The sequence below is a fragment of the Halichondria panicea genome, chromosome 2 (genome assembly GCF_963675165.1).
Source record: "Halichondria panicea chromosome 2, odHalPani1.1, whole genome shotgun sequence".
NCBI classification, from domain to species: Eukaryota; Metazoa; Porifera; class Demospongiae; order Suberitida; family Halichondriidae; genus Halichondria; species Halichondria panicea.
In genome coordinates, this window is record NC_087378.1 from 4,977,443 (window position 1) to 4,989,814 (window position 12,372).

Below are 12,372 nucleotides of genomic sequence, written 5' to 3' on the forward strand. Positions count from 1 at the left end.
GAAAGAAAGACATTGTGCCAGTTGCTCCGGGCTCTCTCTGATGCGGCAACTGTGATTGCTACTGCTTTGTCTCCTGCTGTGTCTACCAGTTCGACACATATTGCAAGCAATAGCCCAGCAAAAGTTATAGAGAGTAAGTCGAAGCTATACATGCAGTTGAATGAACTACAAAATCTAAAGCAAAGCGGGGTGTTGACTGACGAGGAGTATTGTGAAGAGAAGGGTACAATCATGAACTTACTTCAACAACTAAAGTGACATAATATTGATCAAACTGACAATTTTTGGTGTGTTGTGCATAGTTATTATTATACGTTGTGATAATGTTTTAGTCAATGTATCCACTATGAGAAAGGCAGTCTTGTTTGGTTACCATACTAAATGCCATACTTAAGAGTACTCTTGAGGCACTGCATGATTGAAATACTCCATCGTTTTGCTTCATAAAATTGATTTCACTTGACTGAAAACCTCTTCGCAAGGATTCAAATCAGGTGAGTATAGAGGGAGAAAAAGCAGTCGTGCTCCTTCTTGGTTTTCAATTAAATCCATAACACCCTCCACATGGTGTATGGAGGCATTGTCCATAATCACAACTGAATGGGGATTTACCCAATTGAATGGATTTAGAATTGGAAGAACATAATCTCTCAAAAACTGCTCAAACCTTCCACCATCCACAGTCCCTTCAAAGAAGCATACGTCATGTATTCCATCAAGGGACAGTACAGGAATTGCTGAGTAGCGTGTTCCACGTGCTAGCAGCCTATGGTCTCTGGGCGTCATACCTCTTATACTGTATGCCCATTTTCGCACACAATTTCTTCTATCACACCCTGTCTCATCTAGCCATATAAGCATTCTTGGATCATAGGTTGTAACTTCAGCCATAAACTTAGCACGTAATTCATCATTACGCCGTATATGAATGTGTTGAATAACTTGCCGTGTACAGTTCATGAACTTCAGTGTTCGACAGATGGTTGCAACACTTACAGTAACACCAAACATTGTAACAAGTTTTGCTTGAATTCATGTAAGTATATGCCAGTGTTCTCCAAAATGATTCGTAGAAGTACAAGCTGTTCAAAATCTCCGAGTAGTTTCTGAGGACCATGTGTTGAAACTCTTGGCGCTACATCACCAGTTTGCTCAAAAGCATTAATATATCTATAGACAGTGCTCTCAGAAAGGCTGACTTGGTGTGATATGTCTTTACAATTCAAGTGATGAGCAAGATGGAGCCAAATTACTCTCCAACGAAGGTCCAACGAGTATGGAATCGGCATCTTGAATTTCGCAAGTTTATTGATTGAAGTAGCTGGGCGGAGTCTAGCTATTGCGCATGCTCTATTTATTTCACAGTCTGTGACACTATAGTCAACCAACCTGAAAACCTCTGTACCATAAATTATAACAATATAGATAACAATATGCATGTACACAAGTTTAGATATTATATACACTGAACTACAGATCCTGGAAGAATCAATTTTCTTCTTTCTTGAGGTCCTGGTATAAAGCCAATAAATAACAACAATAGATGCATTGTACTTAGTGACTCTATATAGATAAGCTAACTTTAATTTATAGAAACTACTATAACACTAATACTTTTTGAGCGAAAGCATAACATGGCGAGGCATTAGCAAGCGCACGCTTGCAACACTCGTTAATGTGGCAATCAAGGTCAAAGGTAATTCCAGTATTCCAGTCCAATGAATAGAAACACCCTAGAAAACATGGGGGGCTCCAGCCCCTGGAGTCTTCCCTCCCCCCACTGTGAAATGATAGTACAGATGTTACTGTCTCAGATAACTCACATCATTGACAATTTCATTGACCAAGATTTCATCAAGATTTCCTCCTGTATCAGTTGATGCTTTTCCTTTCTTTCCTTTGAACATTCTTATTTACACAGGAGAGAAGAAAGAAAAACTGGAACCTGGCTCTTGCTGCTATAGGTGGGAAGGAGAGAGTAGATAGTACTGAATCACTGGCATGGTAAATAGCACTCAAGGCTAGATATAGGGTCTGGACATTTTACTGGAAAGTCCTTTAAGAGACTTACATTGTATAACAGGCATGTAATGCTGAAACGTCTTAGATAATAGAAGTATACACCTGACACATAATGTAGGTTAGACACTTTTTTGGAGGTACAGTATAAATTGCATATGCGACTTCATTATAAACCCAATGGGACTGTGGTATAGTGTAGCACGCAGTATAAATTGTACATGCGACTTCATTATAAACCCAATGGGACTGCTGTAGCACAGTGTCATTCAGGATTTTGAACTATATGGAGCGTGCCGCCGACTAGGGTCCTATAGAGATACAGTTCTCTAGATTAATGATTAATTGCTGTGCTGAAGAACGTGGGAGAAGTTGAACAACTGCGGCAATGTGCAATTCATATAATGATAATTATGGTCAACAGACACAGAGGGGGCCTTTTGGCTAAATCAGGTTAAGCCCAACTAAGTAATGCCCCTGCAAGGTCGATTAGCTTGAACCCGTGTCACCATAATTATTGTCATGATCTGGAGACAACAAAGGTAAAGTGCTAAAGGACACGGGATATATCTATTTAGAGAAGCCTGGCAGTGTTTCTACATGCACACCTAGAGTGACAAATAATTATGATCAAGCTATTATATAGCCGGATGTAATCTCCATGTACATAATTATTTTAAACCAGTGGGGTACACAGAGGGTCGCTCAAGCACCCCCACCTAGATTTTGCCTCAGTAGTTTAACCATCACTGCACTTGATCGCAATGGTTAGATCATGTGCATGAGGTATCTATGTGCCATAGTGTCCCAAAGCCCGTGAGATGAGGGACACTATAACCTTATGGCTAAGTTAGCCATAATAATAAGTCCTAAAAGAAGCGCCAACCATTGTTGGAATTATTTTTTTCTGGTGCTTATAAAAAGGCTTCTTTGAGACATTCAAGACAATCATCATGCATCTTTTGACCCGGCCTTCATACTTCTAAACAGTTGTCTAAATGAATGTTGTTCACGAGTCACTCAGTTCTCAACGGTGCAACTAGCAAGTGAAACTGAGCTAGACCACGCCCATTTTCTCTATACTAGCTGTAGAACATAAGCGCCAGCTGGGCTGAACGCAATTTTGTGTTCTAAAAGATGCGCCACTCAGAAGTGGAATTAATTTTTTTCTGGCGCTGTTAACTACATCAATTACAGTACTTCAAACTCTTACACAGGACCAGTTATTATGCCTCCCTTCAACACCTCTCAGCTTAAATCTTAAGTCGTAGGAGTAATGTTTCTCCCTCTGTGTCGGTATCTCTCTCTATGCCATCATATTATTCTATACTGCTATGTTTGCTTGCAATAGCCTCGAATCCAGGCCAATTAAAATATGGCCTGGTATCTATTGCATGGGTGATAGTGCACGCATGTGCAAACTGAGTTCCCCAGAATTTGGGGAATTCATTGTACAGTTGTACATTAGTAAACCTTTGTAAAATTATACCGTAAACTAGTTTGTTTACTAGTTTTTTCCGTATTAATATTTTGTCTCCTGTGAAGCTGTGGCTTATGCCCTCCATTTGCGTTGTCGAAGGCTTGGGTCTCCCCCCTCTAAGATCTGCATTAGTACTGCTATAATTCTGATAACTTCGCCCCTCCTACATTTTTTAATTGTCCAATTCGCCCCCCCCCCTGATCCAAAATCCTAGATGCAGCCCTGCTTGCACACTAGTCTGAAGCCAGAAGAGGCTCTCATCTACCTCTACGATGGTAGTATGGTCGCAGTTGGAACCACAAAGTCAAATAGTCTGGGATTTCCCACCCCCAGCCAAAATTTCCCTCCCAGGAAATATAAAAACGAGTGGTGCCAGCTGCGTTGTGCTAATGCTTCTCGCCGTTGTCTTGCTTTCGCTCAAAAACTATTATACAAATGTAGGAGAGGAACTGAATGGAAAACAGGTATTTTCTTCTCAGTTATAGATAGATATACACTGTCTAGATACTATACTGTCTGTGCTATACTACTGTCTGTGCTTATAATTATACTGTCTGTGCTTAAATTCTCACTCCGTGCCTTTGACACAGGTTTGCTCCCACTGTTTGGCTACAGGCCATTTAAGCAGTTGCTTTGGATATACATAATAATTATGTTATCTATTGTTACCAGACTTGTGTACGTGCATCTTTAATATCTATAATTATGGTATCATTGTCGTGTTTTGTGGCTTACCGGTATGCAGTATACCAGGACCTCAAGAAAATGATTCTGCCACTGGATTCTCTATTAAACACGTGGGAATGAGCGCGCATGCGCATTACATCCACAGGAATAATTATTAAAGGGGGTGTCAGCAAAGAGATCAAGTTCACAAATGGCTACTATAGCTAGCTGCTCTTTTCTGACTCTTGTAGCTAGCGCTTTAGTGCAAGGCTAACTCATATGTTGAATATAAAGTTTGTGCGAATAGATGATGCTATGAAAGATTCTGAAGAGACTGCACCAGCCTTCATTGTGAGTCAAACTAGCCATAACTCGAAAGAAGCTTTAGTTTGCTAATCCACGAATCAAAATCCAAGAGAATGTGGCTAAAAGCCTATAGAAGCTGTTAGTTTTCGTCGCATTGCAACCATTGAGCAGTTACAGCTGGAATACACACACAGACAGACAGAAGACACACACACAGTCAGCTTTACCGTATCCCTCGTGCGGCTACGCCTCTAGGCATAATAATGACCTTATAGCTAGAAATTTCTGCGGCCCAAAAATTCTGCAAGATTCTGCAAATGAAATAATTATTATCCGCAAATGCTTATTAGCCACGCCTAATTTAACAGTTGAAAGTTTATCCGCAGAAGGTCTTTTTACCTATTTGCAGAATATTTGGGCCATAGAAGTTTCTGGCTATACGGTACGTCAAAATATGACTTTTCTCTAATAGAGTAAATTAAATGTATGGTTTTTAGCTTTAGCATTTTTCTTCAGTTTGTAGATTGAAAGGAGCAAGAACTCTTCGAGTCGCCCTCAGGATTATCATGAACTGCTGGTAGGTAGGTCACTGTTTAGAGTTTTTGCGGTAAAGTTGTGCCGTCTAGTTAGCGTACAGTAAGCTTCCAATTATAGAACCAGCCTCGGTTAAGACGTCCTCTTTTATAAATAGTTACTTATGAGCAATACAACATTATAGACACATAAAAAAACAACAATTATGTCTTTCTTTCTCACGAAATCAAAAAATAAAAACTCATGAATAATTCATAGCAAACATTGCATCGTAACCTTAATAACAAGTGTTACTGTCATAAAATCTTGATATAACCGTACTTATTCGATTTAAGACGACCCTCCAAATATATGACACCCTCGATCTACTTCTAAAAGTAGCGACTGCTGCGTGAACAACTATTTTTTATATCGCGTCCTAGAAAAACCATAGCCTCGGTTCCAAGCCGTTAGCAATTTAAGTGGCCTGTAATCGAGGGAGAATAGTAGAGTAACCTCCAATTTTAGATGCGACCCTCTAAATATGCGACACCAGGACGTACTTCAACACCATTTTTCAACCTCCAAAAGAAACGACCTCTGGCTATGTAAGTATCGCCTTAAATCAAATAAGCACGGTATGGTGAGTAATGAATGGCCTCCCTCCCGCGTGGAATTCTGAATTAAAGTTACAGGATCAAACAATTTGCCTGGCCTAATAATGATACATAAAATCAAGAGTAGATAAGATACTCTTGATAAATACATACATATCCAGTATTTTAATTAACGTGAGTTGTTGGCATAATAACTGAATTAGCTGTAGCAATACCTCACCTGTTTTTTAATAATAAGAATGTACGACAGAGTTCGAGTCAGAGATCCTGTCCGTGTACCAATGTTGTGCAGCTAGTTACCATGGTCACAGCCTAAGCCTTGTTCCCAGGCCGATTTGTCTCCAATTGAACGCTAGGTCCCAGGCCGATTTTTTTTAATAGAACGAAGCCGCTGAGAAAGGCATTCAAGGGGCTGGAGTCGAGGCTAGAGACAGATATGATCTGCCTGGGGAAAAGGGTCATCACTTTAGTTTGAATTTGATTTTGTGGTCAGCCCAACCCACCAACTTAGCTTGATTTGATCGCCGCCCCCAATGAAGACTTCTTTGGGGAGGGCAGTGACCAGACTAGCTTAGAAGATGGACGTGGGACAATGGTTGTGCACACCCACGTACGTACGTCACACACACATAGACCACACATAGACACACACATAGACTCGCCAGCCAGCCCTTCCTCGGGGTAAGGGACTGGTGGATTGCATATCTGAGAGTTGTGCCGATGTATGACATCATCATGTGGTTTGTAATGTCTGACATGCGTGGGTTGCAAATGGCTAATAAGCTCCCCTTGCTTAGTTTGTGACAGAGAAACCAAGAAACTATGAGAACTGGTGGTAGAAGGCTACTGTCAAGCCCTTTCCATTCCCACATACTTTCAGACTGGAAAGATTTTCTCCAATGTAAGACAAGTGGTGCAAATCATCTACATACTAAAGTCACTGGAGGATTTGTCTCAATTGCAGCTTGATTGATAAGCTCTGCTTGGTCGCTTAATCTTGCACTAGCACAGTCTAGTCTTGCTCATCCATTATTTTGTTATTATCATGCCACAAAGAAACTAACTGAGCGGTACTGTGGGCGTAAGAATGTCACATGACATTGATACTGCACTCTGATTGGTCATTACCAGATTCAGGTAGTGGCACAACTCTCAGATAGGCAATCCACCAGTCCCTTACCCCGAGGAAGGGCTGGCTGGCGAGTCTAAACACACACACACACTAACCAGTCGATTATGCCTTGCTGCTTTCCCTCGATGGAAGTATGTGTGGCCTTTAAAATCTGTAGCTGGTCTAAACCTTCAATTTGAAAGGCAATAATAACAGGAAGGTTTCCATAATTATGCTGACTCAACGAATATTGACACTATTTGTTGCTGACTCAGCACTCTATATGAGGGGTCCAACACTGTAATTTTTAGCGTACAAGATTTCAAAATCTCGAGATTTCACAAAGATTTCAGAGATTTCAAAGATTTCAGAGATTTCACAGAGCATCACTGGGGTTGAAGATTGAAAGTTCTACCGTCATTCAACACTTGCACTAGTCATGCACCTCGGTCATGGATGCACTAGCACTTGCACTAGCACTTGCACTGTGAGCAGATGCAATCAAGGAATAGATGGGCGTGCCCGTCCCCTTTTTGTAGGCAGACCACGCCCATCTAGTCAAGGCCATGACACTGAGATTACAATAAGATTACGGAAAATGAGGTCAAAGGTGGGATTTCAGAGATTTCAAGATTCGGGATTTCATGAGATTTTATGAGATTTCAAAAGATTTCAAAAGTAGGTGTACAAGATTTCACGGAGTGTCGGACCCCTTGGCACTCTATATGCAATTTTAAATCAGCTAGCTAGCTACAGTCATGTAGTTCTAGCAACTCTTCAATCTATGGTTCTAGTGAGGCAGAGCTCATGTCAATGATTCTTCCAGAGACACTAGACTCATGCATATAGATCTACACTACTGTGGACTAGACTCATCTACTTGTAAGAAGGTAAAAGGTATATAAAAAGGAGGAACCTCAGTCTGACTTTATCAATACCTGCTTCTATACAACCAACTACAGGTAGTACTGTACTGTATGTAGGTGGCTGTTGATTATGTCAAGAATTGCCAGCATGAACTCGTGAGCATCTTCTTGGTTTATACCTGTTTGGAGCGTGGTATGACTATCCTATATAGCCGAATGTCTTTTTCTATCGCTATATAGGGTTGGACAGAAGGGTTATGGCTGCCAGTGATGCATCTCAATAAAAAAGTAAGCAGCTTTTTATTTTATTCTAATAACAATTACTATCACTTTTCAGCTGAGAGTTTTCAGCTGAGAGTTTCCAGACGGAAGAAACGTGGGATACATGCAGCCTCACTATACATGATAACTTTTCACTTCACTTCACTTCCCTGAACATAATTTCTGTTACAAGTTTTACATCGAATGTGCATGAATAGTCTCTGTACCATGACTGGTATAATCAATGAAACTTGGAAGCAAAGCATGTGTTTCAAATGTTTATGCATGCCTCCTCCAACATGCAATATGATCAATACTGAAACCATAATTATGAACCACTAACTCAGCCATAATGTATTTAATAGGATTGGCTTACATACAGTAAATTTATAAGGCTCTTGATAGCACCAGGGGCACTCCAGAGGGCCAGGGAGCACTCTCTTGTGCTCCTGATAGTACAAGAAAATATATAGAGGGCGAGCATAATTCGAAAGTGCCAAGTCAGCATATGGAAACCTGCTGAGCTGGCACACCCTTTTACATTGAAGTCATTGTAAAATCAATGTGTTTTGCAGCCTCTGCATTCTGCAATGCATGTGCTATTATTCTAAATGAAGGAAGTTAGTGAAATATTGAAGTAAGAGCTACACAATGGTTTTTGTCCCAGAGAGTTTTTGTCAACTGTCAGTGAGCTAGCTGGTCTTGAAGATACCTACTATACACACAGTAAGTGCAGTAGTAGTAGATCTAAGAGGTAGTCTAATGCTCAAGGGATGATGGAACATCTTATATACATAGTAGGCATCTGCAGAATTGTGTAGAGGAGATGTTCCACCATCTTGGAGCATTAGTTTACCTCTTAGATCTACTACTACTGCACTATACTGCACTTACTGTGTATATAGTAGGTATCTTCAAGACCAGCTAGCTCACTAGTCTCGAATACCCGCCTCAACCTAAAAGCTTGAGTCTGGTCAAACTCACATTGAGGTTTGGTTCAAGTGTGTCCAGGAATTTCTTGGACATTTAATTGACCACAAGTGGGTGTGGAACATGAAAAAATTATAGTCTACATGAATATCATTATAGCTAACCGCCACGGCAGCATGGATTGTAGAAAGAATTAGCCCCTGACAGAAGGCGACGTAGGAAAATTCATGGAGAGAGTTGTAAGGATGTGATACTAGAACTCTCCAGACTAGCAACAGGACCTTTGGCAATTGGAACACCTTGTCGAAATTAACAGCCTAAATGCTCATTTATGTGAATGTGACCCTCGACCATGGTTTCATGGCCCTCTAGCTCTGTGCAATGATGGCTTCAAGCTCAGTGTTTTTCTCGTAGGCTTTCAACTCCTAGCCTTAATTTATACACTGTCTGATATAGCCCTCTGTGTATGTTCTGTCCCTAACATGCGGTGGCTTGTGGCTTTATCACTATGCTTGTGGGCGTGTGCCCACTTGACTTTGCTGACTGTGCAGAACAAAGTTCATATGTGAGTTTGACCATAGATTCAATCTATGGTTTGACCAGCTTTTAGGTTGAGGCGGGTATTAGAGACTACTAGCTCACTGATAATTGACAAACATCTCTGGGTGTAGCTCTTACTTCAATATTTCACAAACTTCCTTTATTTAGAATAATAGCGCATGCATTGCAGAATGCAGAGGCTGCAAAAACGCATTGATTTTACAATGACTTCAATGTAAAAGGGTGTGCCAGGACTACCAAGGGGACACAGTAGGATACACAAAAGATGAGTTATGTCTGGAGAAAGTAATAATTATTAAACTTAGCTTGGTGTAGATGGAAGCAGTAGCCAACAGACAATGGCTGAACAGGAGACACTTGAAAAAAAGTACAAAGTCAACAGGCTTCCAGAGCCAATCGTACTACGGTGGCCCTGAGCGCTACTCTAGTTGGTAGTTCATACTTGATAGTTCAAATGCGTAGTTGGTAGTTCGCAGTTGCTACTTGATAGTTCAAATGCGTAGTTGGTAGTTCGCAGTTGCTACTTGATAGTTCAAACATGTAGTTGGCAGTTGGCAGTTGGTAGTTCGCAGTTCGCAGTTGGGAGCTGGTAGTTGGTAGTTGGCAGTTGGGAGTTGGCAGTTGGTAGTTGGCAGTTGGGAGTTGGTAGTTGGCAGTTTGTAACCTTTAAACTATGCAACAATAATTAACCTGCTTTTAAATTATGATACTACCGATATCTAGCTGGCCTAAGTCTAAGACGCCAATATTAATCTTATATGTACACATAATTAATTAATATAATTAATCTTATATGTACACATCTAGGTAGGGAGATCATTTTACGGTTAGGCGAACAACTAGTTGTTCGCCTAACCTAAATAGTTGTTCGCCTAACCGTGATAAAAGCGAAAACTCGGCCTGGGATCGAGGCTACTATATTCCCAGATCCCAGCAGGGAGGGGGGAATTATAGAAACAGGTTTTGCATGGCACTTTTAGATTATATTGAGGCTATTTAAAGTTATGGTTAAAAGATTAGAGGCAGTGCAAAGATCTATATACCGTATAGCGGGTAATTTTCGGGGACAAAATATTCGTGGTTCAGCAATAATTATTGAGACATTTCGTGGGTAATATTTTCGTGGTTGGAACTTGCACTACTGCAGGTAAAGGTAGGCAAGGTCACTTCATTCGTGGGTAAATATTCGTGGTCAGAGCTCCAACCACGAAAACCACGAATATTTTGCCCCACGAAAATTACACGCGCTAACTGCAAAGTTTAAAGGTCACGAACTACCAACTGCCAACTGCCAACTTTTTTTTTTTTCTTTAAAATTTTTTATGCAAAAAAGCATACAGGGTTTACAACAAATAGCGCTAGGCTAATAAAACGTTGTCTACCTGGGAACGAACAGACGAACAAGGCAGTAAAAAAAAGAAAAAAGAAAAAAGAATGGTATATATAGGTTTGTTCAGAGCATTCATGCAGTAACTACGGAGTGCAGGTATACAAACGGTGCAGGTGGTTTTTAAAAATGAGCGGGTTCTGTGCCGAGACAATTTCATCAGGCAAGGCATTCCAGTGTTTGATGACATCTATGAAATATGAAAATTTGTGTGCATCTGTTGGTACAAACGGGGTGAAGAGTTGGACTGAGTTTGAACTTCTTGGAGATGGTTGTGGGTGGGGAGTGAAGGCTGTTGGAGGGATGCATGATTCTTTTCTTAGGATTTTAAAGCAAAGCTTCAACTTTTGCATGCGTCTTCGGATAGACAGTGGCTTTAGGTCCAGGGAGGAGCACAGAAACGGGTAGCTTGATGACCAGTCTTGAGTTATAATTCTTCCCGCAAATTTCTGAACGTTTTCCAGTAATTTTGTGGATTTGAGTTGGTGGGGGTCCCAAACTGCCCCGCAGTAGTCTAGCTTCGGGAGTACAGTGGTTTTATATATCTTGTGGCGAAGGAGTTTTGGGGCGTCACGAAAGTTCCTATGTATTCTACCTAGCAGTTGTTTGGAAGACTTGGAGATGTTCTCAATGTGAGCAGACCACGATAAATTTGGTGTTAGGGTGACTCCAAGGTATTTAACTTCACTTGATGGGTTGATAGTCTGACCATTTAAGGAGATGGTGAGCCTTGGGCCGTTTTTTGATCGAGAGATTGGGAGGTACTGGGTTTTCTGATGGTTAGGGGTGAGACCGTGTCTTTGTATCCAGTTTGTAACTTGGAGAAGGTCTCCCTGAAAATCCTCCAGCTCGGCGTTTGTGTTGATCGGTTTAAAGAGTAAGATGTCGTCGGCATAAAGCATGAGGTGGCAGTCTCTCGAAAGCGAGAGTTTTGAAATGTAGTTCATGAATATGTTGAACATGAGGGGTCCCAGAATGGACCCTTGAGGGACGCCTGAGGTCACAGGCACAGCGGATGATGATTTACCGTCAAGGACTACTTGTTGGGATCTCAAGGTGAGATAGTCCCTGAACCAATTCAGTAGTGGTCCCTAGATTCCAAAGGAGTGGAGTGCTTTTATGAGTTGGTTGTGCGGTACCGAGTCGAAAGCTTTCCTGACATCAAGAAATACCGCAGCAATTTGAGAGTGTTTTGCAAGCATGGAGTGCCAGGTGTTAGTGACTTTTAGGAGAGCTTCTTGAGTGGATGACCTGGGACGGAATCTAAACTGGATGTTTGAGAGCAAGCTGTGCTTGGTTATGAACTTGGAGACATGGACATGAATTAGTCTTTCTAAGATTTTCGAGGGAAGGGACAGGAGAGATATAGGTCTGTAGTTTGAGCATTTGTCCATGTCTTTAGATTTGGGGATGGGGTTGATGTTCGATACTTTCCAGGCATGAGGGACTTTTTGATGAGTGAGTGACAACTGGAAGATTTTGGTGAGGTCACGAGAAATGGATGATGCAGTGCCTCTAAGCATGTGACCAGAGATTCCATCTGGGCCAGTTGCAGTGTTGGTTTTTTGCTGAGACAGGATTCTTCAGGAGTAATGACAGTTAGTGTAGGATGACCAGGTGATGTTTTGATGGGGGATTTGGTTGATGTGGCAGTT

At 41.2% G+C, this 12,372-nt stretch overlaps 1 protein-coding gene and 1 long non-coding RNA gene across 4 annotated transcripts in view; one reads left to right on the plus strand and one right to left on the minus strand.

The window, feature by feature from the left end:
* LOC135331161 (sperm-associated antigen 17-like) overlaps positions 1–6,018 on the minus strand; it is a 54,225-nt gene extending 48,207 nt beyond the window's left edge. For 2 of the 3 annotated variants that reach the window (XM_064526223.1, XM_064526221.1), the window contains exons 1-2: positions 5,822–6,015; positions 1,824–1,958 (exon numbers count right to left, since the gene is read on the minus strand). In XM_064526223.1, the coding sequence (XP_064382293.1) occupies positions 1,824–1,907 (84 nt within the window). In that variant the 5' untranslated portion in view covers positions 1,908–1,958; positions 5,822–6,015. Of the gene's footprint in view, positions 1–1,823; positions 1,959–5,821 lie in introns of all 3 variants that reach the window. The other variant, XM_064526222.1, reaches the window with a different exon arrangement.
* A 793-nt stretch (positions 6,019–6,811) lies between these two features.
* On the plus strand, positions 6,812–8,146 carry LOC135331175 (uncharacterized). Its single transcript, XR_010392955.1, has 3 exons — positions 6,812–7,602; positions 7,675–7,866; positions 7,916–8,146. It is a non-coding gene; the product is annotated as an uncharacterized LOC135331175 (long non-coding RNA).
* The last annotated feature ends 4,226 nt before the right edge of the window (positions 8,147–12,372 follow it).